The following is a 24,220-nucleotide window of genomic DNA, read 5'->3' as shown; positions in this document are numbered from 1 at the left end:
AGGGGCTATTAAATTATCCCATATCGTGTAATAACATGATCTTTGGACAATATATATATGTAAGAATACCCACACATATATATATATTAGTGATGAGACTAACTCACACCCAAAAGCTAGCTCAAGAGCAGAGGATTGCCACATCACATATATATTTCCCAAGGATACAACATATCCACGATGTGGGATGTTAATATACACCTTTTTCTCTTCGTCGTCTTCCCATCGACTCTTCCATTTTTTTCCGCAATCAAAGGGAATGAAATCTGCAAAGTCCATGGAACTAGCTCAGTATTTATTTGCGACCGAGGTCTTCACGGCAAGCTTTTACTTGGCATATCATTGACCAATTTTGTTTTGATTATCTCTATTTTGTTTCCCGATAAGCATTGTATATGCCGTGTTATACACCGATTTCTCTTCGATTCTCCTCAGTTTGCTTGCAAATTTTGATTCCGAGACAGAGATGCAGGACACAGAGGCTAGCCATCACAAGCTCTCCGATGGAAGCTCTTCGATAAATCTGAACATCACAAGCTCTCCAATCGAAGGAGACAATTGCAGTGGAAGGGGATTATCCAAGGAAGTGAAAGCAGTGGAAGACCTAGTCTTCTTTTTCTCGTTAAGAGCTTCAAGACCATTCTTCTCCATCAAAGATCCTTTATGTGCCTTTTGAAGAGGTTTAGGTATAAATTGTATCAATTTGGAGGATTTCACTTGACGTTTCAATTAAAAGACGACGGCACAAGTGCCCAAAAGCCGACGACTGTATCTGAAGATCATTGTTAAAGAGGCTAAATTTTTTGGACAATCCGTCAAAAGAAGAGTTAGCTTTATGTTTTACGGATGTTATGACTCAGATAGCTCAAGACGTAGGTCTTTTCAATACTTTATTTGAAGATCTTATTCAAATGATTGTAAGCGGATATTGCTACTAAGCGTTGTATTGTTTGCTTTCGTTTTGCAGCTTGTGATGTCAGGGGATCACCTTTCTTGCATAACAAAATTGGTCAGTATTTCTACCTTGTAACGACTTGTTGTGGGTTTGCCCTATCCATTTTGTCTAACTTGATGGGATATTACCTTATGGTATCACTTTGTTCAAGTAATACTTTGAGGTCTAAGGTTAGATTTCCTTTAAGTTTCAGTTAGCTACAAAGGAATCAAATATTATTAGTTTCTATAGGATTTCTGATGTCTTTAATAACAGGGAGGCGAGTTGTCGAACCATAACTTGTTGGCAATGCCGGTAAGACTCGAGCAAAAGGACAATGTTGACGCTCTTGTACAGAAGGTAAGCATGCTCCTCTGTCTTTCTCAGTGCATTAGTGATGAGGTTCTATCTCTATTAATGTTAGTTTTGTTTGTTGTATTCAATTTATTCTGGCGAATTTCACAGTCTGGTCTAGAACAGAAGTGAGTTGAGGAAGACAAGAACTGGGTCGACCGATCTTCATCGACAAGGAATCATATCAGCAATAACCGGAGGTTTAAGCGGAGTAGTGTGATATCAAGTTTATGGCAGAGGCAAACTGAAGAGAATACGAAATGAACACATACATTTTTGTAATCAGATCAGATTAAATAAAGAAAAATATTTAAATATACGTTAATATTTAATTATACACTCAATTAGAGCATGTTTCATTTGAATAAAATGCTCATATTAAATTGTTTTTATAAAATGTCGGATTAAATTTTAAAAGTCTTGTTTTTTCTTTTACAAACACATTTTGTTTGTCAGTAAATATTATGTTGAGGTAATATATCACATTACACCTTTCATCATTTACAAATAATTAAAAAGTATTAAAACATTTGTATCTTCTTATTTCAGATTTTAAAAACGTTTTATGTTTCATAAAGAAAATTTTTTTGCTCATATTAAAATAATAATATAAAATGTACGCATGTAAAACATGTATCATAGCACATGTTAAAATAATAATTTAAAAAATACTCATGTAAAACGTGCATCCATTATATACATAAATTAAATATTCTAATTACATTTAGTAATTCTTGGTAATCTTCAAGGTAGTAGTAATACTATGTTACACATAGTAATACTTTGGCAAATTTTAAGTTTTATTAATAAAACCATATCCAAATAAAATATTTGATAGTAAAACCAATGATTTAATACAATGAATGTCATTAAGGAAGAATATTACATAAACAGTTTACCAGAAGTAAGTTTTTTTTATAGATTCTTCTTACTATAACTTTATGATTCACACAATAACCATGAAAATTAAGGAATCATTTTGGAAAAATGATAAATATTCTTAAAATTATAGAAAATAATCATCTAAATAGTTTTAATAGTCTTATTTACTATATACATAATCTACTAATAGACCATGTTCTAAAACGCAGCGCCTAGACCCGAGAACTCGCCAGAAAAACGGTAGGCGGGGTGGTGCCACCGCGCTTATGGTGAAATCGGTTCAAAACTCGGAATTTAAAAAAAAAACTCAGATTTTTGTTCATTATTAAATTGAAATCAAAGCTTGAATGATAGATTTAGAATAATGGAGCGTAAATCATTAAAAGGAAACGTAAAAACATAACATAAAACTTGTTTGAAAATAGCCGTCGGCCAAACTAGGGTTACAGAACCCGTAGGTGGAGAAGATGAGGATAGGAATTGTCCATTTTGTCCTTCATCTTCTTTATTAAAAGAGAAGTACCATTTTTATCTACAACAAAATAGTCATAGAAGTCTAGGTCCATATATTTAAATAATTTTTTTTATTGTTTACATTAGTTTATTTAATGTATAACATTTCTAAATAATAATAAGGATATTAATAACAAATTCATTTTAACTATAAATTTAAATTTTAGTTTTAGGAATAACAAAATCTGTTGAGAAAAAATCTAACAAAATCTTTTTAAAAATTTAAATATTTTTTTAATTAATGCACTGATTAATTTCGAAATTAGTAGTATAATATTATTATAAATTAATTTTTTATTATAAACAAAATAATGATTTTTTTTGCTAATTTTATAAATTTGATAAGTATATTCTACATTATATTAAAATTGTTAACATATGTTAAATTTTAATATTTAGAACTATATATCATCTATTTAGTTATTTTTAAAATGACAACAATATATTATCATAAATTATTATATACAATATAATATAAAATTTTATATTTATAAATGAAATGTTACCCGCACGGGTGTGCGGATTAAAATCTAGTTTAAGTTAAAATACAAAAATAAAATTTTCTCCTATGTGGAGATTTGAACTGTGATCTGTTTTCTTATCATTAACCCATTTAACCACTGAACCAAGTGATATGTTTGGACAATAATTGGAAGTAAACTTATAGATTAGTAAATGTAAGTATAATAGTTCTATAATTACTCCCCATTAATCTCCGTGTAATCCCCGAATAATTGATTCGGCGCTAGGCTCAGATCAACCGAACGCGTAACGCCTAGCGAATTTTTAAACATGGCTAATAGTAATATATGTGTTCTATATGTTAACTATATGCACTACTTGCAATATATAGGGTTCGATGGGCTATCGGTGGTGGGATCGGGGGAATCAATGGATTAGGAAGGATCGACATGAGAATATGGAAGATCTTCATTGGTATGAAGGTTAAGGGAAGTTACGATATCCAAAGGAGGATTTTTTCATGTCGTTGAGGAATTTTTGGACAAATGGAAATATCAGAACTAAAAGGTGGTGGGATTCGTGGAGATCCTTGAATCGAATCGGCTCACGATTGTATTGGTCATCCCTCATTCAATCTCAGGATCCTCTAGGTATGATTTACGATCTGTTCACAACGAGGATAATCTGAACATTATGGATCAATCCGTACAAGAAGTGAAGGCATTTGAGCTTTTGGTTTTTTCTGGTTTGGTTGTTTTTGATGTTTTGATAAGCGCTGTGAGCATTTTTATTTACTTTATTTCTGGAGTTTACTGGTTTACTAGTATGCTTTTGATGTCTCTTAAGTCTCATTATAAGCTCAGGCTATGGATTAAATTGTTCTCATATCGGGAGGCTTCTCTTTCTTTGAAATGAAACAAATGTTTGTATCATTTAAACTCTCACTCATTACACCATTGAAAAGTAATTTACTAACCATATAGGTTAAATCTGTCTTCACTATATCCAAAAACTTCTGATAGAAAAGATATGTCATCCCATCAAGTCATAGAGTGTTTTCTAGATGTATCGCAAATAAGGCAAATTTGAGTCTCCATTCTATAACAGGAACGATAAGATCTTTGTTAATCGAATATGTGATGGTTATAGTTACATTGACTAATGCTTCATCGATATCATCCAGATTGGAAGATTCAAAACTTGCGTCTTAAATAACTAGTAACAGTTGTTACAAGTCTCTTTTCGTTTTTAACCATATTGCGTGAATCACATCCATTAATCTTGTAATTCGGTTTTTGACTTGTCATTGCTTTGTCAAGGCATAAAAAAGATTGAATTTGTATCCCCTTTTCGCAACAAAAAATCTATACTTTTTGTTTCTAAACATTTTTCATGTCTTAAGAGATTTAGATAATAATAATCTATAATATAATGAGGCAGTTGCCTCATTCCTAAGCTGCCATGTCAGCAGGTAAGTGGGTTCCACTTTTAAAAAATGTGAAAAAATGTTAAGCATGTGGTTCGAACCGGAGTTATTGAGATATAAACATCAATATTTATACCACTAAACTAAAAGATACTTTGTACATTGATGGCCGAAACTAATATATTTTATGAAGGTCAGAAACCTTTGCTTCTTCGGTTTTCTCTGTGGGTCGGGCCTACGAGTGTATTATGAGTTTCATTTTTAAATGAGGCTCATCACGTTATATGAAAAAAACAACAATTATAGTTTTTCCATGAGAAAACTGTCATTAAAATACCAAACTTTCACTAATTTGCTAAATAAAATACAAACTTTTCATTAGTCCATAAAAATCACAAACTTACTTTGACCGAGCCATAAAAGATATATCTCTGGTCAACATTTTTTGTCGTCAACTCTCCGTTACCTGTTCTGTGAAATAAGACGTGTTTTGAAAACAGAACAAAGAACTAAAAACTAAAAAGCCCCAAATCAATAATCTTAACCCTAACTTCCAAATCGAATTTATCTCTTCTTCTCTTCTCTGCGAAAATAGAGTGTTTGATTTCACCCCTTAATCAGAATCGCAAGTTCAAGTTAGACAAGAGTAATTGGCTCTTCAAGCATTGTTTTTAACATTCATGGTCTCTATTTTTGCAACTGACTTTGGCAAGAAGAATTAGACACTAATCAAAACACACTGGAAATCTTGCATAAAACAAAAAGAATCCAACAAAGTTTGTCAACATAACTTTTACAACCGTAATAGCCCAAAGACAAAAAGTAACTTGTGATAATCCAAAGACAAGTACATTTTGATAATCCAAAGAAGAATAAGCCGTGAAAATTCGAAAACAAAAACTAACATATGCATCCTACGACCATCAACCTTGTGATCCACTTTGTGAGAATCCTTGTGGTCTTCTTCGTCCACCTCAATCATTTCTTCTTCTTCAACCTCATTCGTTTCTTCTTTGGCCTCATCAGCTGGATCATCAACAATAGCCTCACAATTATCACCTGGTTAGATTCACCCTCATCTCCGTGGTCATTGTTTTTTTTTTTGAATTGAATGTAAAATTAATTCAGAATCAAAAAAGTCCTTTTACAACTTGTTGCATTTTTTTTCGAACCAGTCTAGCAAGCTCTCGAAAGAGATAAGCTAACTAATTTTCCAGCATTTGAAATAGAGACGTACTGCCGTTTTCTCCGAGAGTTGCGTTCCTGCCATATTTTGTATGGATCGCCAACTGAAAGGACGTACTGCCGTTTTCCCGTTATCGCTTTCAACTGTAGTAAACTCTATTTAATCGGGTGGTGGTCGAGGCTCAGGTTCGCTATCTCTTGCCTCAGATGTAGCGGAAGCTTATTCTGTCTCATCATATAAGGAAGAACATGATTTGCAGAGAGAAGAGGTGAATTCAGCTTTGGGAGTTCGGGTTCTAAGAACTGAATTGGAGCTTTTTAGTTTTTTTGTTCTGTTTTTTCAACCCTGTCGTATTTGTTTCCGTGAACAGGTAGCAGAAAGTTGACGACTAAAAAATGTTGACCAAAATATATCTGTTATGGCTTGGTCAATGTAAGTTTGAGATTTTTATAGATTAATGAAAAGTTTGTATTTGTTTTGGCAAATTGGTGAAAGTTCAGTATTTAAATGACAGTTTTCCCGTTTTTCCATATTGTAAACTGTCTTCGTTTAGATGAGTTAGGGTTTTTTTCATTATTGTCTTAGACAAATCTGAGTTACAAAGTTGCAATGTGTGTCTGTTCGTAATTTATTTAGATAATCTTTATATATAAAATAGGCTTTGCTTCTCTCCCAGGGTGTCCACCTCAGCTGCCAACACACAAATTCGAGTTCCATGGTGTCGACACGTGGCCCCTTTAATGAAACCCATCGTTTAATTTTGTTGATTTCTGTTTGGATTCTTATCGGGCCTTACCGAGTTAAACCAAATAGGCTGGTACGTTTGTTATCTGGTCTGGAAAAAAATAAAAAAACGTGGCCCCATTGTGACATTCACCTTCTTCAAGTGTCGTTTCTAGGGTTCATCATGTTCTTCCTCTGATTAGATTAGCCGACAATGGAGTTCCAATGGGGTTATGTGAGAAAAATCTCTGGGGCGTGCTGGCGTCTCATCGTTTCGTCTGGATTTCGTCACACCCGAACCGTTACGAGATGCATTCAATGGTTGCTCCTAACGACCTTTTAACTCCTTCTCCCCACTCTGTCCACGATTTATCATTCAATGCATCTCCTCTTCTTCCAGACGGTGAATTTGCAGCTACAAATAGGTTAGTCTTGATCCCATAAACTCATCCTTTCATTCCTCACAATCATAATAACCTGTGAAACTTTATATGAGCAGACTGGAGACTCAATCTTTTCAGTGTCCGAGTAGATCAGTAAATTCCACTTGAGTTTCCAAATCAAAACTGATATTCCGTTGCTCCTTTAATCGGATCGGATTTGTCCATATATCATGTAGTTCAAAATCTCATGTGTGTATCTCCTATTCAACTTGAGCTTCAGGAAGATTCTGATGTTGTTGTTCCAGTACTTGATTCTTTCTCTAAGTGTGAGATTATAGTTTCATCATTAATTTAAGGCGATTACATTAGCAATATCATGTATTAGAACAATCGATGCAGAGTACATGCCATATAATGCACAGGGTTTATTCTCCACGCGCTAAGATCAAGCCTTCGTTTTAAGAATGTAAGTTGGTTTCATTTTATATATTTAAGACTGACTCTAATTATTTGGCATCATTTTATCTTCTGTTTATAGTTACCAAGACTAGAATTCATAAATTAGCTCAACAGTCTGGTTGTCAATGTATGGCTGCTTATTCTCAGGTACATGAACGGTGACCCCATTCGAAAGAGCATCTAGAAGATATTTAAGAAAAATCTGGTTGATGTATGCATACAAGAAGCCTTCCTAGATCAATATATCAGTGGTAATAAAGAATATGTGAAAAGGTGATCTTCAAAACAATTTTGATTAGTTTTTGATTCCTGGAAATTATGGTCTTTTGATTATCAATTCAGATAATATTGTCAATGATACCACTAACAATAGCGTATTTCAGTAAGCTGTATGATTTTGTCAGTATTTATTTGTATCAAGGGGTATAATATTTTCTCATTTTTTCTTCATTTATCTGTTTTGAAACAGGTAGTGCTTATTATGATTGGTTATCTAAGAAATAGGCTATCGAGCTACATGACCCAAAAGGGAGGTTGGATAACTCGAAGTTTTATCCAATTAGTGAGATATCTGAGTTCAAGAAGCAAATAGAGATATCGTATAAGCGGCAAATTAACCGCATCACATAGAAGGTGATTTCTGTCATAATCTTTACTTCACTGCTAATTTTGGTCTCACTAAATTTCCCATGGTATATGGCTACCCTTTAATTTGTAGTATTATATCACATTATAATGTTTTACGGCATCCCTATTCTTTGTGGCTTTTCTTGACAATGTTCATGAGCTAAAAGCTATGTTTGTTACTTATATTCAGCTTTATGTTTTCCTAATATTGTTGTCCAAATGGAGGAGATATAGCTGAGAGAAACAGCAAAGAGGCTGGAACAGAAGAGAGGGCAAATGAAGTTCAGAAATGGTCGAGGATGAGATTAAGCTGAGAGAAAATCTAGAGGGCCAAAAAGAGACTAAAGGAACTCCAGAAAAAAAATTGGGATAATGCCTCAATCTGCGATTGAAAATCACTCTATAAGGGTTTTCTTTTATTCATATCAGTATGTAAGGGTTTTCATTTATTCATAATTTCATATCAGTCTATGGTTTTTATCAACAAGAAGATGGAGTGTGTTTTAAGTGTAGCCCCTCTCTCTAATTAGAGATTCACGTGAATAAATTCTCTTTTGATGCTGCAGAAATCTGATTTTAGCTAATTTTAGTTTCCTTGGTTTTCAATTACAACGATAGCAAAAGAATCATATGATATACTGGTATGAAACAAAATGAGCACAATCCCATAAATTTATAACCGAGTTTTAAAAATAAATTTGGCAAAATATTCAGTCGTATACTTATTTAAATATTAATAATTAATATTATGGTTTGATTCTTTTTCTAAAACAAATAATTTCCTAATATAGTGCATTATATGTTCATGTTCAATTATTTAAATTAGTAATTTTAAAATAAAATATGTAAAATAAATAAAAATACAAGTACATTTAATATATACAAAATATAAAATAATCAATATTTTGAATATTAAACTTAACCACAACAATAAAAACTCAAATTTACTTACTAAATATAAAAAAGTCGAGCAAACATTTAAAAAATGATTTATTTACCATATAACCAAATAAAAAAGAGAAATTAGATTTGTAGAAAGAGTGTAGAGAGATATGAAGAGAACGTAGGAGAAAGGATGTAGTTTTCGATAGTTAATGAATTTATGTTTTTTTTGTTGGGTTATAGGACTAGATTTCCCTTAAGAAAAATATACCATTCTAATCATAAAAATCGTGTCATGTAATACAAACTTAAAATTTCTAATAAGACTAATAAAGAATTTAAATAAATAATTTTAGTTAGACATATGCAAAGATGATATAAAATGTGGTTTCATTAGAAAACAAATAAGAAAAGAAAGATAATAACTAAAATAGTATAATATCTTAAAATATATTTGACAACAAATTTTTTTAAAAAGTTAAAAAAATAAACAAACATCAAACGTTAAGTAAAATGAATAATATCTCTCTTTACTCAAAATTTTCTAACAGATAAAAATCATTTATGCACATTTTTTTTCAAATGCAAACCTAAAACACAAATCATAAAAACATAAAGGAAAAATGTAGATCACAAGTACAGTATATCCCGCCCGTAAGGCGTGTCTATCCTAGTAATCTATAATATAATGAGGCAGTTGCCTCATTCCTAAGCTGCCACGTCAGCAGGTAAGTTGGTCCTACTTTTAAAAAGTGTGAAAAAGTGTCAAGCCTGTGGCTCGAACCGGGGCTATTGAGATATAAACACCAATATTTATACCACTAAACTAAAGGATACTTTGTATATTGATGACCGAAACTAATATATATTTATGAAGGTCGGAAACCTTTGCTTCTTCGGTTTTCTCTGTGAGCCGGGCCTACGAGTGTATTATGAGTTTCATTTTTAAATGAGGTTCATCACGTTATATGAAAAAACAACAATTATAGTTTTTCTATATTGTAAACTGTCTTCGTTTACATGAGTTAGGGTTTTTTTCATCATTGTCTTAGACAAGTCTGAGTTACAAAGTTGCGATGTGTGTTTGTTCGTAATCTATTTTTTCACCGATGAACTCTTCATTTCCCCATCTTAAATCGCTTGATCTTAAATGTTCCTGATTTGTAGCCTTTCTGTAAACCATATATTTATGATTCTCATCTTTGATGAACCCAATCTGCATCTCCACCAAACTCATTGATTCATCTTAGCTTTAACGATCTTCTAGAAAATGTCTCCCTTCTTCTCCAGTTTCTCAAACCGGCATTCCCGGCATCCGTCACTCAATCTTCGAGTCTTTCTGTGTTAGTTGTAGTAGGCAGAGTATAACGTCTAACCTCCTCGTTTATGGAATTCCCTGAACTTCAAGAAAGACAGTGAGTTTATGGGAATCACGGTTCTCTTCCTTGATGAAAAGGTAAGTTAATCTTTGATTTATCACACTTATTTAATAAAATTGTTTTTAATTGATTTTCTGATTCTTTGTTAAATAATATTATTTGCAGATTCCATGATTCATGGGTTTATTCCCTCCGGACGTGCTAATCATTACATGTCATCTTTGAAAGCCGGTTCCATTGTGAAAGTCAATCGTTTTGAGGTTGCTAGGTGCTCAAGCATGTACAAGATAATTGATCATCCATTCCTCATTCGTTTCATCTCGCTAACTATTATTGATGAAGTCATCACGGGTGCTCCTGAGATCAATCTCCAATCATAATTAGATTGTTTGACAATTTTCAAGTGATTACGAACACAAACCTAGAACTCCTAGGTATATTATCATATTGCATCTGAGTTTATAATATGTTTTGTTAGGGCATCTCCAATGGAACACTATAATTTTCTCTATATTTCACTCTAAAATAGAGTAACTCTATTATAGAGTTGGATTTGCTCCAATGGTTCACTCTATAATAGAGTTACTTTATAATCTATACTATACTAAAAGACAAACATAAGCCATGGAGAAGGTGTCCACGTAGGATAGAAAAATCAACCAATCAGAGAGCCCGAAATTACCACGTCATCTTATTTATCATTTCGTAAAAAATGAAAAAACAATGCGAAAGAAAGGATCGAACCCGAGTTATTATGACATTAATATAGAGCAGTTACCACTAAGCCATTGAAACTTTCTTGAACACATATACAAGAATTACTAAGTATGTAATCACAAACTCTTATGTACAATTACAAAGATATGAATTCAACTTTCAAGACTCCGATACTTTGTTTTGTAAAAAAAAATAAGTAAGTGACTAAACTAATATATTCTTTGAAAGTGTGAGAACATTGACAAATATGAAAAATCATAGATTTTGTTTTCGTGACAAAGTTAAGAATTTTGTAAAAGTAAGTTTAACATATAAATTTTCGTGACAAATATGGAAAAGCATATATTTTTGTAAAATTTTGACAAAACAACTCAAAACATAGTTCTTTAATGTCTTAATAAAATATTATTTAAGGGTGCAATAGTTAAATATATCAATTCAATAAATATAAGCCATGAAGAGGGTGTCCACGTAGGATTGAAAAATCAACCAGAGAGTCCGAAATTACCACGTCTTCTCATTTATTTTTTCGTAAAAAAATAAAAAAACAATGCGAAGGAAAGGATCAAACCCGGGTTATTATGACATAAATATAGGGCAGTTACCACTAAGTCATTGAAACTTTCTTGAACACATATACAAGAATCACTAAGTATGTAATCACAAACTCTTATGTACAATTACAATAATATGAATTCAACTTTCAAGACTCCGATACTTTGTTTTGTAAAAAAAATAAGTAAGCGACTAAGCTAATATATTCTTAGAAAGTGTGAGAACATTGACAAATATGAAAAAGCATAGATTTTTATTTTCGTGACAAAGTTAAGAATTTTGTAAAAGTAAGTTTAAAATATAAATTTTCGTGACAAATATGAAAAAGCGTTGATTTTTGTACAATTTTGACAAAACAACTCAAAACATAGTTCTTTAATGTCTTAATAAAATATTATTTAAAGGTGCAATAATTAAATATATCAATTCAAGAAATTTTGAAGTTTATAGACAAAACAATAACACAACAAATTTTGAAAAATTTGTTTAACCTATCGATTTCTTTTCATGAGAATCCAACTAAACAAGATAAAAAAAACAATTAGATTTACAAATATTTAATTACCATTTTATTAAATTTTGATTAATTTCAAATTGTAATAATGTATCTTTTTGAAGTTACAAAAAATAATGTTCTTTCTTTATTACACTAGCATTATATATAGATTCTAGATACACAAATAAATATAATATAACAACATAAGATTGCTTTCCCCCATTCATATGAAAACTTTTTAAGTTATCCACCAAAGCAAATTAATTAAATCAATCAAATTGTTAAAATACAACAAATTAATATATAATTTTATTTTAAATTAAATTATTTAAAGGTGTATTTTCATTAAAAACAAAATAATAAATAAGTAAAACTGATTTGATGGTAATTTTTATGACATATATATATATATATATATATATCGATTCAGTGAAAGAAATATAAGCTTAATATGGAAAAAATCTTAAATACAAAAAACTCTAAAAATTAACAAAAAAAACTAACAAAAATTAAACTATGATATCACTTGAAAGCTTCTTAGACAATATTAACAAAATATTTTAGCGATAATTAGACAAATTTGATTTTTTAAAATATTTTATTAATTATCATCAATTATTTCAAGATATTTAAGAAAAGATGGACAAAAAATAGGATGGACATAAATGATATATGAACTATGAATAGTATTTTGTAAAGCTGATTTAAATAACACACCTGCACATCTATTTCCAGTCCTTTTTGATGCCTAAATTCAATTACTTTAGAGCAGTTATTCCACGAAGAGATCGTATTAGATATTGTTTTGATATTCAGATTTGTTTCTTTACTTTTAAGAAGATTGATAACTGTAAAATATCTTCTTCGAATATGATATGTCTATAACCGAGTCCCCAACATGAGACAAGGTTGTTTAAAAATTAAATAATTTTATTTTTCTTATATTATATAATAAATATATATTATTTACTGATATTAAAATATAGTTATTCATCTATCACAAATATCTAAGTAAATATGTGAGTCAAGTACAACAATCAAACAACATAATGATTTCCACAAAGAACATTTTAAAAATATATTTATGTTATGTAGTCTTATTTTATATTCTTTAAATAATGTGATACAATATTATATATTATTTTTTTTAGAATTGAGAAATACATAAATCAGTTAGACAAATTAAGCAATAATTAGACAAATTTGATTTTTTTTTTGCCAGCCAAAAGTTTATTATTAATTAGCATCAGTTATTTTAAGATGTTTAGGAAAGTATGGACAAAAAAATAGGATGAACATAAATGATATATGAACTATGAATAGTACTTTGTAAAGCTCACTTATATAACACATCTGCACATCCATTTCCAGTCCTTTTTGATGCCTAAATTCAATTTCTTCAGAGCAGTTATTCCACAAAAAGATCGTATGAGATATTGTTTTGATATTCCGATTTGTTTCTTGATTGTTAAGAAGATTGATAACTGTAAAAATGTCTCCTTCGAATATGATATGTCTATAACCGAATCCCCAACATGAGACAAGTTTGTTTAAAAAGTAAATAATTTTATTTTTTATATTATATAATAAATATATGTTATTTACTGATAATAAAAATATAGTTATTCATCTATCACAGATATCTATGCAAATATATGAATCAGTACAGCAATCAAACAACATAATGATTTTCACAAAGAAAATTAAAAAAATATATTTATGTTATGTAGTCTTATTTTATATTCTTTAAATAATGTAATATAATATTATACATTATTTTTTAGAATTGAGAAATACATATAATATCTTATCCGCGCGTAGCGCGGTTAAAAACTCTAGTAGAGTTAAATATAGAGTATTCTTGTATTTTCACTCTATATTTGGAGTAAAAAAAAAGATTACTCTATATTTCACTCTATTATAGAATAACTCTATTATAGAGTGAACCATTGGAGTAAATTCAACTCTATAATAAAGTTACTCTATTTTAAAGTGAAATATAGAGTAAATTATAGTGTACCATTGAAGATATTCTTATCATAACTAATATTAAAACTCGCAGATGCGGTTGGGAAAATCCGTTCCGTGCAAGGCTCTGACCTTTAGCAAAGAAACAACTCGAGTCGTTATTTGTCTTCTCATTGATCTGTAAGAAACAATCAACACACAATTATATTATTATCTATATTGTGCTAACATCAATAATCAAAAATATTTCCTACCCAAATTCCGTGGTCGTCTATTTATCTCCCTTACTTATCAAACTAATTTTACACAACCCTTAATTTTACAGATTAAAAGAAACCACAACAACCCAAGCAATCAAAACACCAAAAACTATAATTCCAAAAAAGACAAATCATTAATGATCACCTCTCTTTTTTGTCCAATCTTAGAAATATACTTCAAAACAAATATACCAAACCAATCACCTCAACTAAAACTCAACGTCACATACATCGAGTCAGCTAAACAAATACAAACTACACGACCAGCTATTTAACAATTTACAAACTTACTTTCGCAACAACACATACATCGAGTCAGCTAAACAAATACAAACTACATGGCCAGCTATTTAACAATTTAAAAACTTACTTTCGCAACGAAGAAGACGAAGACGACAACCAAGATTATCAATGAAATTACTTAAACAAAAAAAAGCACAGTAAGTTATGAACTCTGATAAATATAACTAATAATGATTTTTGTTTACGTATTATCCATCAAATAAAAGATAAACAAACACAGTCACAACAGAAGATACAAGAGACAATCCCGACAGACACAAAGGCGGCAACAACAGTTTCACCTGCTCACTCCTCTTGTCTTATTAAAATAGCTTACATGTCCAATGCAACAGGCCAATGCTATTGTCTTCTTATAAGAAATACATATTCGTTTAAAACTCATTAAATTCCAAATACTAAAAACTATCACTCATTTTATAATTATTTCTACAAGTCTTCATGTATTTGTTTTAAATGTCCGGTAAGAGCAACAAGTTTAAAAAAAAAAACATATAACAAACATAATAATGATAATAAAAATTATTTCTTAATACACACAACTTACACAACTAAACTGGAAAAAAAATATCCAGAAACAAAAGATACTTTTAACAATTTTAATATAATTTATGTACTATCAACAGTACAAGAAACACATTAAAAAGACAAATAAACAATAAGTCTCAGTGATACAGTAAACAACACGAACTATAATAAAAATCGAAAAATTTAACAAAAAACTCATAAATTAAAACAAAAGTAAGAATAATAAATAATGATTTAGAAAATTAAATTCAAAAATAACTAAAAATTCAAAAATAAATAAGATCAAATTAAAATATAGAAAAAAATAAATTGGAAAAAATCGAAAATTCAAAAAAGTTTTTTTTTTCATTTTCAAATATAATGTCGGAAATTATCATTAGAGATATGCCAAAAACCGTCATTGGAGATATGTCGGAAATGACGGTTTTTGGCATATCTCCAATGATAATTTCTGACATTATATTTGAAAATGAATGTTGATCAAAAAAATATTTGAAAATGAATTTTTTTTTGAATTTTCATTTTTTTTTGGAAATTAATGATTTTTCTTTTTTTTTTCTCTATTTTAATTTGATCTTATTTATTTTTTGAATTTTTTGTTATTTTTATTTAAGTTTTTAAATCTTTATTTATTTTTCTCATTTTTTTTAATTTATGAGTTTTTGCTAAATGTTTTCTATTTTTATTAATTTTTTTGTTTATTTATTAATTAAACAATTATTTTTTGAAAAAAAAAATTTTAAGCTGTTCAGCCGGTCATTTTTTTTCTTTGGAGTTTTTTTATGATAAAATGTCACTTTAAAGGTTAAAAGGGTTTGTGAAAAAGTTTCAAGGTTTAAAGTGATAGTAAGTGACACTTTCAAGGTTTTTTATGCGATTTTCTCCATTACTAACACAGTTTTATTCTTCATAAGGGGTGAACATTATATACACAGTTCATCATTACAACTCTAATCCTATAATAATAAAAAAAACTTAAAAAATAACTAAAATGCAAAATTCACAACTATAATAATCCTAGCAAATATTGAGATGAAACAAAAAATTTGTCTATAACTCTTGGACGGAGGTAATATCCCTAGTTCGTTTAAAGCCGCTGCTATCTATTGTCGTTATTTGAATACGCTTCTAAGTCGAAGGATCTTATCTTTTCCATCTAACGACGCCGATTTTTAGAACTTTGTCCATGGGTCCACTAACTTTGATCTCGGCCCAAATGGAACTGTAAACTCAAACTTTTGTCGGTTATATAAGATCGAGTACAAATGATACTAATATTTGAGTCTCTAGAAATGAATCGTCCGCTTTTGAAATTTTCTCGAAATGTAGTGTTGTTTTATTCGAAGATCATACAAGACACGTCCATACGTGGCGCAAAGCCAAGTTTTAAGAACGCCACGTGACATTTTTTTGCATGCATCCCCTTTGAATATCAAGATTCTCTTTCTCTGACTTTGATTTCTGCACCTATAAGTTTGTATGATCTCTATTTAACCGAACATCGATCAGCTCAGCTTTATCCATCAATACATACATTTTCATTTCGATAACAAGAAAATAATGCCAGGGATCACACTAGGAGACACGGTGCCAAACCTAGAGGTGGAGACGACACACAAGAACTTCAAGCTCCATGACTACTTCGCCGATTCTTGGACCGTCCTCTTCTCTCACCCTGGTATATAAGAACATCCTTATATCTTGACTAACCCAGTCAAGTTTCGTTTTTTTCCTTAAATTGATCAAAATATTTGAAGCATCTCCAATTTATTTACTCTCCTTATTGACCAATGGACTCCAAGGGGATTTCACACCCGTATGCACAACCGAGCTTGGTGCGATGGGAAAATACGCTCATGAGTTCGAGCAGAGAGGTGTGAAGCTCCTTGGTTTGTCTTGTGACGACATACAGTCGCACAAAGATTGGATCCCCGACATTGAGGCATTTACTGTAAGATTTAATTTCATGCATGCATGATGCATATAATGTAAAACTAGTTAACATTTTGACATACCTGTTACGTTCTCGTTTTGATTAATTGCAACTAACATTGTGTTCTTCTTTTATTGTGACTTATAAAATTGATATAGCCTGGAAGCAAAGTGACATACCCAATAATCGCTGATCCGAACAAAGAGATCATCCCTCAGCTTAACATGATTGATCCTATTGAGAACGGTCCCTCTCGTGCCCTTCATATAGTTGGTCCTGATTGCAAGGTAAATGATCATATGTCATAATTTCATTCTCATTTATTTTTGCATGTATATATGATTAATTATGAATTTTTTTATAGATAAAGTTGAGTTTCCTGTATCCGTCCACCACGGGACGTAACATGGACGAAGTGCTGAGGGCTTTAGACTCGTTGTTGATGGCGGCCAAACATAAGAACAAGATTGCCACTCCGGTTAACTGGAAACCAGATGAACCGGTTGTTATCTCACCAGCTGTGTCAGACGAAGAGGCTAAGAAGTTGTTTCCTCAGGGTTTCAAGACTGCCGAACTTCCGTCCAAGAAAGGCTACCTACGTGTCGCCGATGTCTCTTGAAAGACCGAAAACAAAGAAACTAGTTATGTTGTATGAGTGTATTGTATAATAATGCTCACAATGGGTTGATAAAATATGAAAAACTACGTTTGTAACATGTCGTGTGTGTACTCTGGAGGATATAGCCTTATATTAATAGAAATAATGTATGTTTTATAAAGTGGTGTACTACGACGTCTCACCGATCTTAAACGTGCTGTTTGACTAGTTAAACAAACGTCCATGATGCAAAAACCAACAGCTGACGATGTATTCTGTCACTTTTGTTGTCATCCGTCATTGATAAAATGAACAAAATCTTTTACATCTGACGAGTTTGAAATTAAAAACCATAGAATCTGATGACATGGAGAAGATGAATGATAGAGAGGACTTGTTTTATCTCTTCTTCTTGCCACCTTTGCCTGACTTTGAAGAAGTTCCAGCGGTTAAAGTTGTGGCTTGAAGTTCCTGCTTCTTCACTTTCTGAGATTCCTGCTTCTTCACTCTCTCTGGATGCCTAGGTACCAAATCTGCAATTTTCTGCATCAGTTGTTTCCCTGCAAACATATATCAAAACAATGACCACATCATATGTCTGAAAGAACACCTTGGAGTGTCGAGTCATTTTTTGCAAAAGCTGGAAAGCAAGATGGATATCAAATATTCACTCTTTCATGTGCATGATGATAGGATTGAAGCAGGAAAACACCTGAAGAAGAATAGATCTGGACAAATAGTTTTATGTCCCTCATTTCTGCGTGTTAAGATCTAGCTAGCTATATAGATCCAACAGTATTAATCACAAACACATCAATATTGTTGCAAATTGCCAAATAAAAAAATGAAATAAACAAGTATTTCTGAGTCTACCGACATCATATGCAATGGCATCACAGAAAAAAAAACAAGAACCTATAAAAGGATGAACTGGACAGATAATTAGAGAAGATAGAAATAGATAAACATATATCAAATTAAAGTAACAAACATAGAAGTCTAAACAGTCAGACAAATGCTACAACTTGAAAAATAACGTGAACTTCCTTATTCATAAGCTCGCTATGTAAAAACCATATGAAAACTTGTGTAATTACGCTGACCATAAATGAAAATCTTGGGGGATCACTGAGAGGATTGCTTATAGAGCCTCCGGATCAAAGGTTGAAAATGGTGCTGACATTGACATAGTTTGAACAGATAAAGAAGTTTAAATCAAGTAATATGATGAGATTATAACATTGTTCAAAAGTCATATTAGAAACTAGTGTTGAACAGCAAACTACTTTATAGATAACAAGCAAGCTGGAGACGTACAAAATTCGCAGGAAGGCTGGACACATCCACACATGATTCACAGGAACAGACGTTTAACTATTGTAATACTACAAAAAAAAAAAGAAAAAAAAAGCAAAGCAAGAATACAGATGCTGAGGTGGTCTTACTTGAAGTAATAGCAGGATTGAGTAAAGTCCCATCCTCCCTTTTCAACTGCACTCTCACTCTTCCTACTTGCATGAAATCACGGGGGTACGCTTTGTCAATCTGAGAATAATAATACCCATAAAGAAATAAAATCAAAGACACAGACACAAACACATGGAGACTAGTGGATGAAGGGATGTACCTCGACAGCACTAGGGAGCTTCAAATGCTTGCAACAATCAGTAATCTCAATGCAGTTAGGGTTCTCACATGCTTTACTCAAACTGATTCTCCTTCCTTCAGCAACACTTTTCTTTGAGTTAATGTAGACTGGATACATCACTACCCATTTCTTGATGTTGAGCGTTCCACCATCCATCTACACAAAGAACTGACTGGAACTTAACAACTTGAATCATTCACAATGTCGATTTGTTACGATGCAACAAACATTATACAAAAAATATGAACCCAACATTATACAGATCTGCTTAAATTCCCCAGCATCGTTACACATGCGCGAGCGAGAAATACGAAAACAAATTTTTTGTTCAACGTTCTGACACAAGGAGGAAGAGAAACGAACCAGATATTGGATTCCGAACTCAAGCTTTTGGGACTGAGATTGCTGCTGATCAGAATATCGTTGAGGCAGAGCCACGAAGGAGAAAAATTCTGAGACGTTTGACCTTCGATTGATTTTGACTAATACGGTCATCTAAATTTAACCGTACCAAACCAGATTAAACCTGAAAACGTGAATTCTACTTAACCGGTATAAACCTCTTCGAACATTCTTCTCCTCAGTTTGGCAGGGATCCAATTCTATATTGCCGTACTACCTCCCCTATCCCCTCTGTATTAATGATAAACATTAAAAAAATTATAACCTTAAATCTGTACTAATTAAAAAAGAATACGATTGTTTAGATCTCAATTAATTATGGTGTCAATTAAACTTACATGGCTGACAACATAAAAATCAATTGAAAAATTAGTAAGTCCAAAATTTAATTGATAAAAAAACTTATATTAACCAAAAAATAAATGTATATGATAAACTTAATATTTGGCGATCTTATTAATTTAATACTTAGACTAGTATATATTGTATATGAAACACAGTAAAACACATTTTTATGATTATGTCGTTCGAATATGATCATATCATTCATTCTACAAATCATTTGAATATGGTTTCGTTTGGAATTTTGATCATAACATGCGTTATCCAAATCACAAAATTAATAAGCAGTCCAATGTGGGTTTTTTTTGTATAATAACATTATACATTGTTTACAATCAGTCTAAATTCATTATAAAGCCGAGGAGTAGAGTGTGATCTTTGTATAATATTCAAGCAGTGGTTGTATCAGAGTATATAGAACAATGAAATATATTTCAGACCAATATCAATGGAAAATATAATGGATATTATACTATTTTGATGTTGGTTAAGATTTGTTTAAATTTCAATTTAACCGAATTGTAGTCAATAAATAATATCATCGTATCAAATTTATGGACCATGTAACACACTCATATAATTAGGGGAATTTAGGTAATCTTATATATTAAAACAGAAGTCACAACCTTGATTCATGTGTGATTTTTTAAAAAATGGACTATCTACTAGAAAGTCATAAAATTTAGTTGTCCTATCATTTAATTTCATATTAACATCACATAAGTCTCATATTGCATAAATCAGCTAATGTCTATGAGTTAAAGCATAATAAAACTTTGCTATATAATATAAATCGTGACTACTATAATAAAACATTTATATCAAACGCTATATGATTTTAACTCGTGTTTATTCTTCAGGTTTATTTTTTTTTTCCTGAGATCCTTCGACATGTTTACAACATCAAGAAACCTCAAAGTTTCTCCGTAGTGCACATGCATTTAAAGTGGATCACTGAAACTACTCTAAACATATATATAAGTATAGTAGCAGCGCTGTGGCCATGAACAAACACTCAAACACGATTTGAAATGTTGCTGATCGGGTATTCTTTTTTAACTATCGTGATCGTGTCATCTATTAATCCTTTTTCTTGAGGTTGTGTTATACTACACAAGTCAATACTTATTTTTTTAATCGAAGTCAATATTATTTTCTTTGAACATAATGTTACATCTTTATACACCTTTACCACAGTATGCACTTGGAGAAGATGAAGATGGTGGAGTATTCCATAATAAAATCCGAAATATTCCATTAATAATATGGATATATTCTTCTAACCTTAAACTGAAATTGGTTCGCATTAAAAAAAAACAAGTAATTAATTATTGTACACAAATTTCGGTATTTATAACTATTTTTGGTTAACTAATCAATTAATATCAACGAAAATATTGCCAAATAATTAACTATATCTTCAAATTAAAATTTTCCCCAAATCGTGCTCAACTATCCGTATTTATCGTCAATGTATTGATTATATCTTATAGGTATATTTTTTACTTATACAAAAATTTGGTATATGTTAGAGAAGCAAGCTGTTCGTGGGTGTTTTTCACCTAATATTTGAAATATACTACAATCAGGCAACGTATAATATCACAACTAAAAAGAATTCGACATGAAAATAATTTTCTACTGTACCAAAGTTTACATATATTAATGTGTATAATAATTAAACACAATTTAAAAAGCATAAATATATAGAAAATATAAAAATACATGTGACAGTTTGAAGCTTGACGAGAAACACGTAAGATATAACATTATTGTGTTCGAAAAATTCATATACACAATTTTCTCATTAGAATATATATCATCTTATATATTAAAACATAAGTCACAACCTTGATTCATGTGTGATTTATTTAAAAATAAATTTAATGGACATATTGCTAGAAAATCATATTATATTTCATTTCTAATCTTATCATTTAAATTTTAGACATATCAGAAATTTTTATTGGGTTATCACTAATTGGATTTAAACAATAGATGATCCACTGAATTTATAGATAGTATAAATTAAATAGATATAATTTAGTGTTGTAATACTATACCTCCATATGTTAATTATTTATTTGTCGATGTTAACTTGTAAAATTATAAATATGTTTTTTAAAACAACAAAAATCATATTATGTAACAATGATTAATCTTTACTGCTTTAAACCAACAAAAACTAAATTTTTAGTTATTTACTCGATAATATAAATCTATGAAACGAAAATTTAAATTTTTAAAAAACTTTATAAATTTATGAAATGTTATAATATCTTTGAATATAATAATAAAATAATATTTTACTAATCTTTATATATAGTTACGGTTTTAATAATGAAATAATAATCCAAAAATATATATATAGAAGAAAATACATGTGAAAGTTTGAAACAATCTATTCAATGAAAAAATATACCATAAACTTATTATATTTTGAAAATTGATAGACATATATATATATATTATAATATATATCAATTTAAAATTGAAAACAAAATGTTTATATAAAAATAAATAAAACAAAAACCCGCGCGGTTGCGCGGGTCGAGATCTAGTTATATATTATGTCTTTAGTCATTAAGGAAATAAATAAATACACAAAGCTAGATCCACAATCTATATATATAAAGAACAGTTTCCTCCCTTCTCCTTCACCCACGTATGATGCCACATAGATAAGTCGTTTGATCTCGCATCGACACGTGTCCAATAAGACCGAAGCGCTGCGTTTCATTAACGCGTTTCGTGATGGGCTTTCTCCGTCTGATGCATGTTGGGCTCTGAGTAATGATAGAGAACTGTGTATCGTCTCTCCTTTCTTCCGGCGGCGACGCCTGAGTTTCTTTCACTGGTTGAAACGGACGGAGCTATTACTTCGTCTTTATTGCAATTGAATCCATCGCCCACTATGAGTCTTCAAAGCGCCGTTCGTATCTCCTGTGGATCTGTATAAATATGTGAGTACTTCTCACTTCGAAATCATCCTATTTTTTTTATCTCTTGCAATATTCTGATTCGTGTTGTTATGACTATGTCAAGAGTTTTTCTCTCCGACTTGAAGACCGGCAAGTGCTCTTCCAGGTACGAACATGTTTTTGTAATATCTAGATGGTTTGCTTAGGCTAATTGGATTTGTGTTCTATAGATCGATGTCGGTTTATTCAAGTAGCATACTAATATCAGTTCGGTGAAGAGCACCGTGAGTGACCATAAAAATCGTGTCATGGTGACATTCAAACTGGAAAAGTAATTTTTTTTTCTGTTTTTTAAGCTCTTCTTGATTTCTTAGAATTGTTTGATTATTTAAATTACAATAATTGGTGCTGCAAATCTGCAGTGATGAGTCTGTTACTCTTAGTCTATTCGACTGTCAAGCCGTTTCGTTCCACAAGAAGATTGAAAGCATGCGTGATGATCCAAAGGTGGTTGTTGACACGAACATTAATCCGAAGATGATTGGAGGTACTCTGTTGTTCTATGTTTTATGATGTCAAGTGATATTGTGCAAGATCACATTCCTTTTTTTTTCTTGCTATGCTGTGTAGGTCATTTGTTCCTGAACGCAACATCAGGAAAGCATGTTTATTTTGATAAGGAAACCAATGCAGAGATCTGTCTTCTATAGGTAAGATTGACTATATTCAATGTGTAATCTTAAGTTGACAAGATTAGGATACTAACCATCGTATATTTCTGTACAGTTGAAAAATATTTAAAAGATAAATTTTCTAATACCCTTAAAAGTTATAAATTTGCCTGAATATCGACCGCCGACGAGACGTCGACATCGTTCGACATAGACAAACACACGACGATCGATGCAACATTTTCCCATCGATCGATATCTAATCTGGTCAGATGTATCTTCCTTACTTGTTACATTTCGTACCTATAAATTATTCCATCATAACTCCGGCTGAATTACACTGGAACAGTGTAATTTAAGTCTGGGAGGAGATTTACTGATATAATTTATTTTATTCTTATATAAAAGGAATTTTAATAAATTATGCTTAGCTATTGGAAATGAGACTATAATCTTATATTGAATTAAACTTGAATATCTAACCAATCTTTAGCACCATTTTAGATTTACTGATTGCAGATAGCACTATAGATGCTAAAGAAGATCAACCTATCAACTACACACTTGCCTTGACTGTATGAAGTAACCAAAGCTGATTTCCAACACTGAACCTGACATAACCGCTTGTCTTGGGGCTTGGTATACATGGGATCGGATTCTTCAGACAAGTC

The 24,220-nt window shown here is 31.0% G+C and overlaps 2 protein-coding genes and 2 long non-coding RNA genes across 7 annotated transcripts; 3 read left to right on the top strand and 1 right to left on the bottom strand.

Annotated features, from left to right (window-relative positions):
• Positions 1 to 6,564: 6,564 nt before the first annotated feature.
• On the top strand, positions 6,565 to 8,514 carry LOC106345171. 3 transcript variants are annotated; one of them, XR_001270219.3, is made up of 5 exons: positions 6,565 to 6,905; positions 6,980 to 7,329; positions 7,470 to 7,595; positions 7,792 to 7,955; positions 8,140 to 8,514. It is a non-coding gene; the product is annotated as an uncharacterized LOC106345171 (long non-coding RNA). The 3 variants fall into 3 exon arrangements; XR_001270221.3 differs by having other exon boundaries at positions 6,566 to 6,905; positions 8,184 to 8,514; XR_002664540.2 differs by having other exon boundaries at positions 6,566 to 6,905; positions 7,792 to 8,514.
• Positions 8,515 to 16,594: 8,080 nt separating this feature from the next.
• On the top strand, positions 16,595 to 17,741 carry LOC106451802 (1-Cys peroxiredoxin PER1). The gene is given in 6 exon segments (NM_001315889.1): positions 16,595 to 16,627; positions 16,630 to 16,635; positions 16,637 to 16,712; positions 16,837 to 16,985; positions 17,126 to 17,254; positions 17,332 to 17,741. Coding segments are annotated over 6 exon segments (648 nt in total). The 3' UTR covers positions 17,587 to 17,741.
• A 68-nt stretch (positions 17,742 to 17,809) lies between these two features.
• On the bottom strand, positions 17,810 to 19,723 carry LOC106451803 (signal recognition particle 19 kDa protein). 2 transcript variants are annotated; one of them, XM_013893780.3, is made up of 4 exons: positions 19,577 to 19,723; positions 19,193 to 19,369; positions 19,011 to 19,110; positions 17,810 to 18,125 (listed from the first exon to the last, which is right to left on the bottom strand). In XM_013893780.3, exons 1-4 carry the CDS (start codon positions 19,706 to 19,708, stop codon positions 17,965 to 17,967), a joined length of 570 nt encoding a protein of 189 aa, XP_013749234.3. In that variant the 5' UTR covers positions 19,709 to 19,723; the 3' UTR covers positions 17,810 to 17,964. The 2 variants fall into 2 exon arrangements, with proteins under 2 accessions (XP_013749234.3, XP_013749235.1); XM_013893781.3 differs by having other exon boundaries at positions 19,474 to 19,601.
• A 2,979-nt stretch (positions 19,724 to 22,702) lies between these two features.
• Positions 22,703 to 23,487, top strand: LOC106345172. Its single transcript, XR_001270223.3, has 3 exons — positions 22,703 to 22,920; positions 23,003 to 23,044; positions 23,301 to 23,487. It is a non-coding gene; the product is annotated as an uncharacterized LOC106345172 (long non-coding RNA).
• Positions 23,488 to 24,220: the final 733 nt, after the last annotated feature.

This window comes from Brassica napus, chromosome A5, assembly GCF_020379485.1.
Source record: "Brassica napus cultivar Da-Ae chromosome A5, Da-Ae, whole genome shotgun sequence".
Lineage (NCBI taxonomy): Eukaryota > Viridiplantae > Streptophyta > Magnoliopsida > Brassicales > Brassicaceae > Brassica > Brassica napus.
Note: the sequence above shows the minus strand (reverse complement) of the source record. Positions and strands in the feature narration are given on the sequence as shown.

What these genes read in the sequence shown, in the direction of transcription:
- LOC106451803 (XM_013893780.3), bottom strand. Translation starts at nt 19,708, where the DNA reads ATGACCGTATTAGTCAAAATCAATCGAAGGTCAAACGTCTCAGAATTT. An exon ending in AGTTCGGAATCCAATATCTG is followed by an intron (nt 19,370 to 19,576) that starts GTTCGTTTCTCT and finishes TTCTTTGTGTAG; the next exon opens with ATGGATGGTGGAACGCTCAA. An exon ending in CAATCCTGCTATTACTTCAA is followed by an intron (nt 18,126 to 19,010) that starts GTAAGACCACCT and finishes ATATGTTTGCAG; the next exon opens with GGAAACAACTGATGCAGAAA.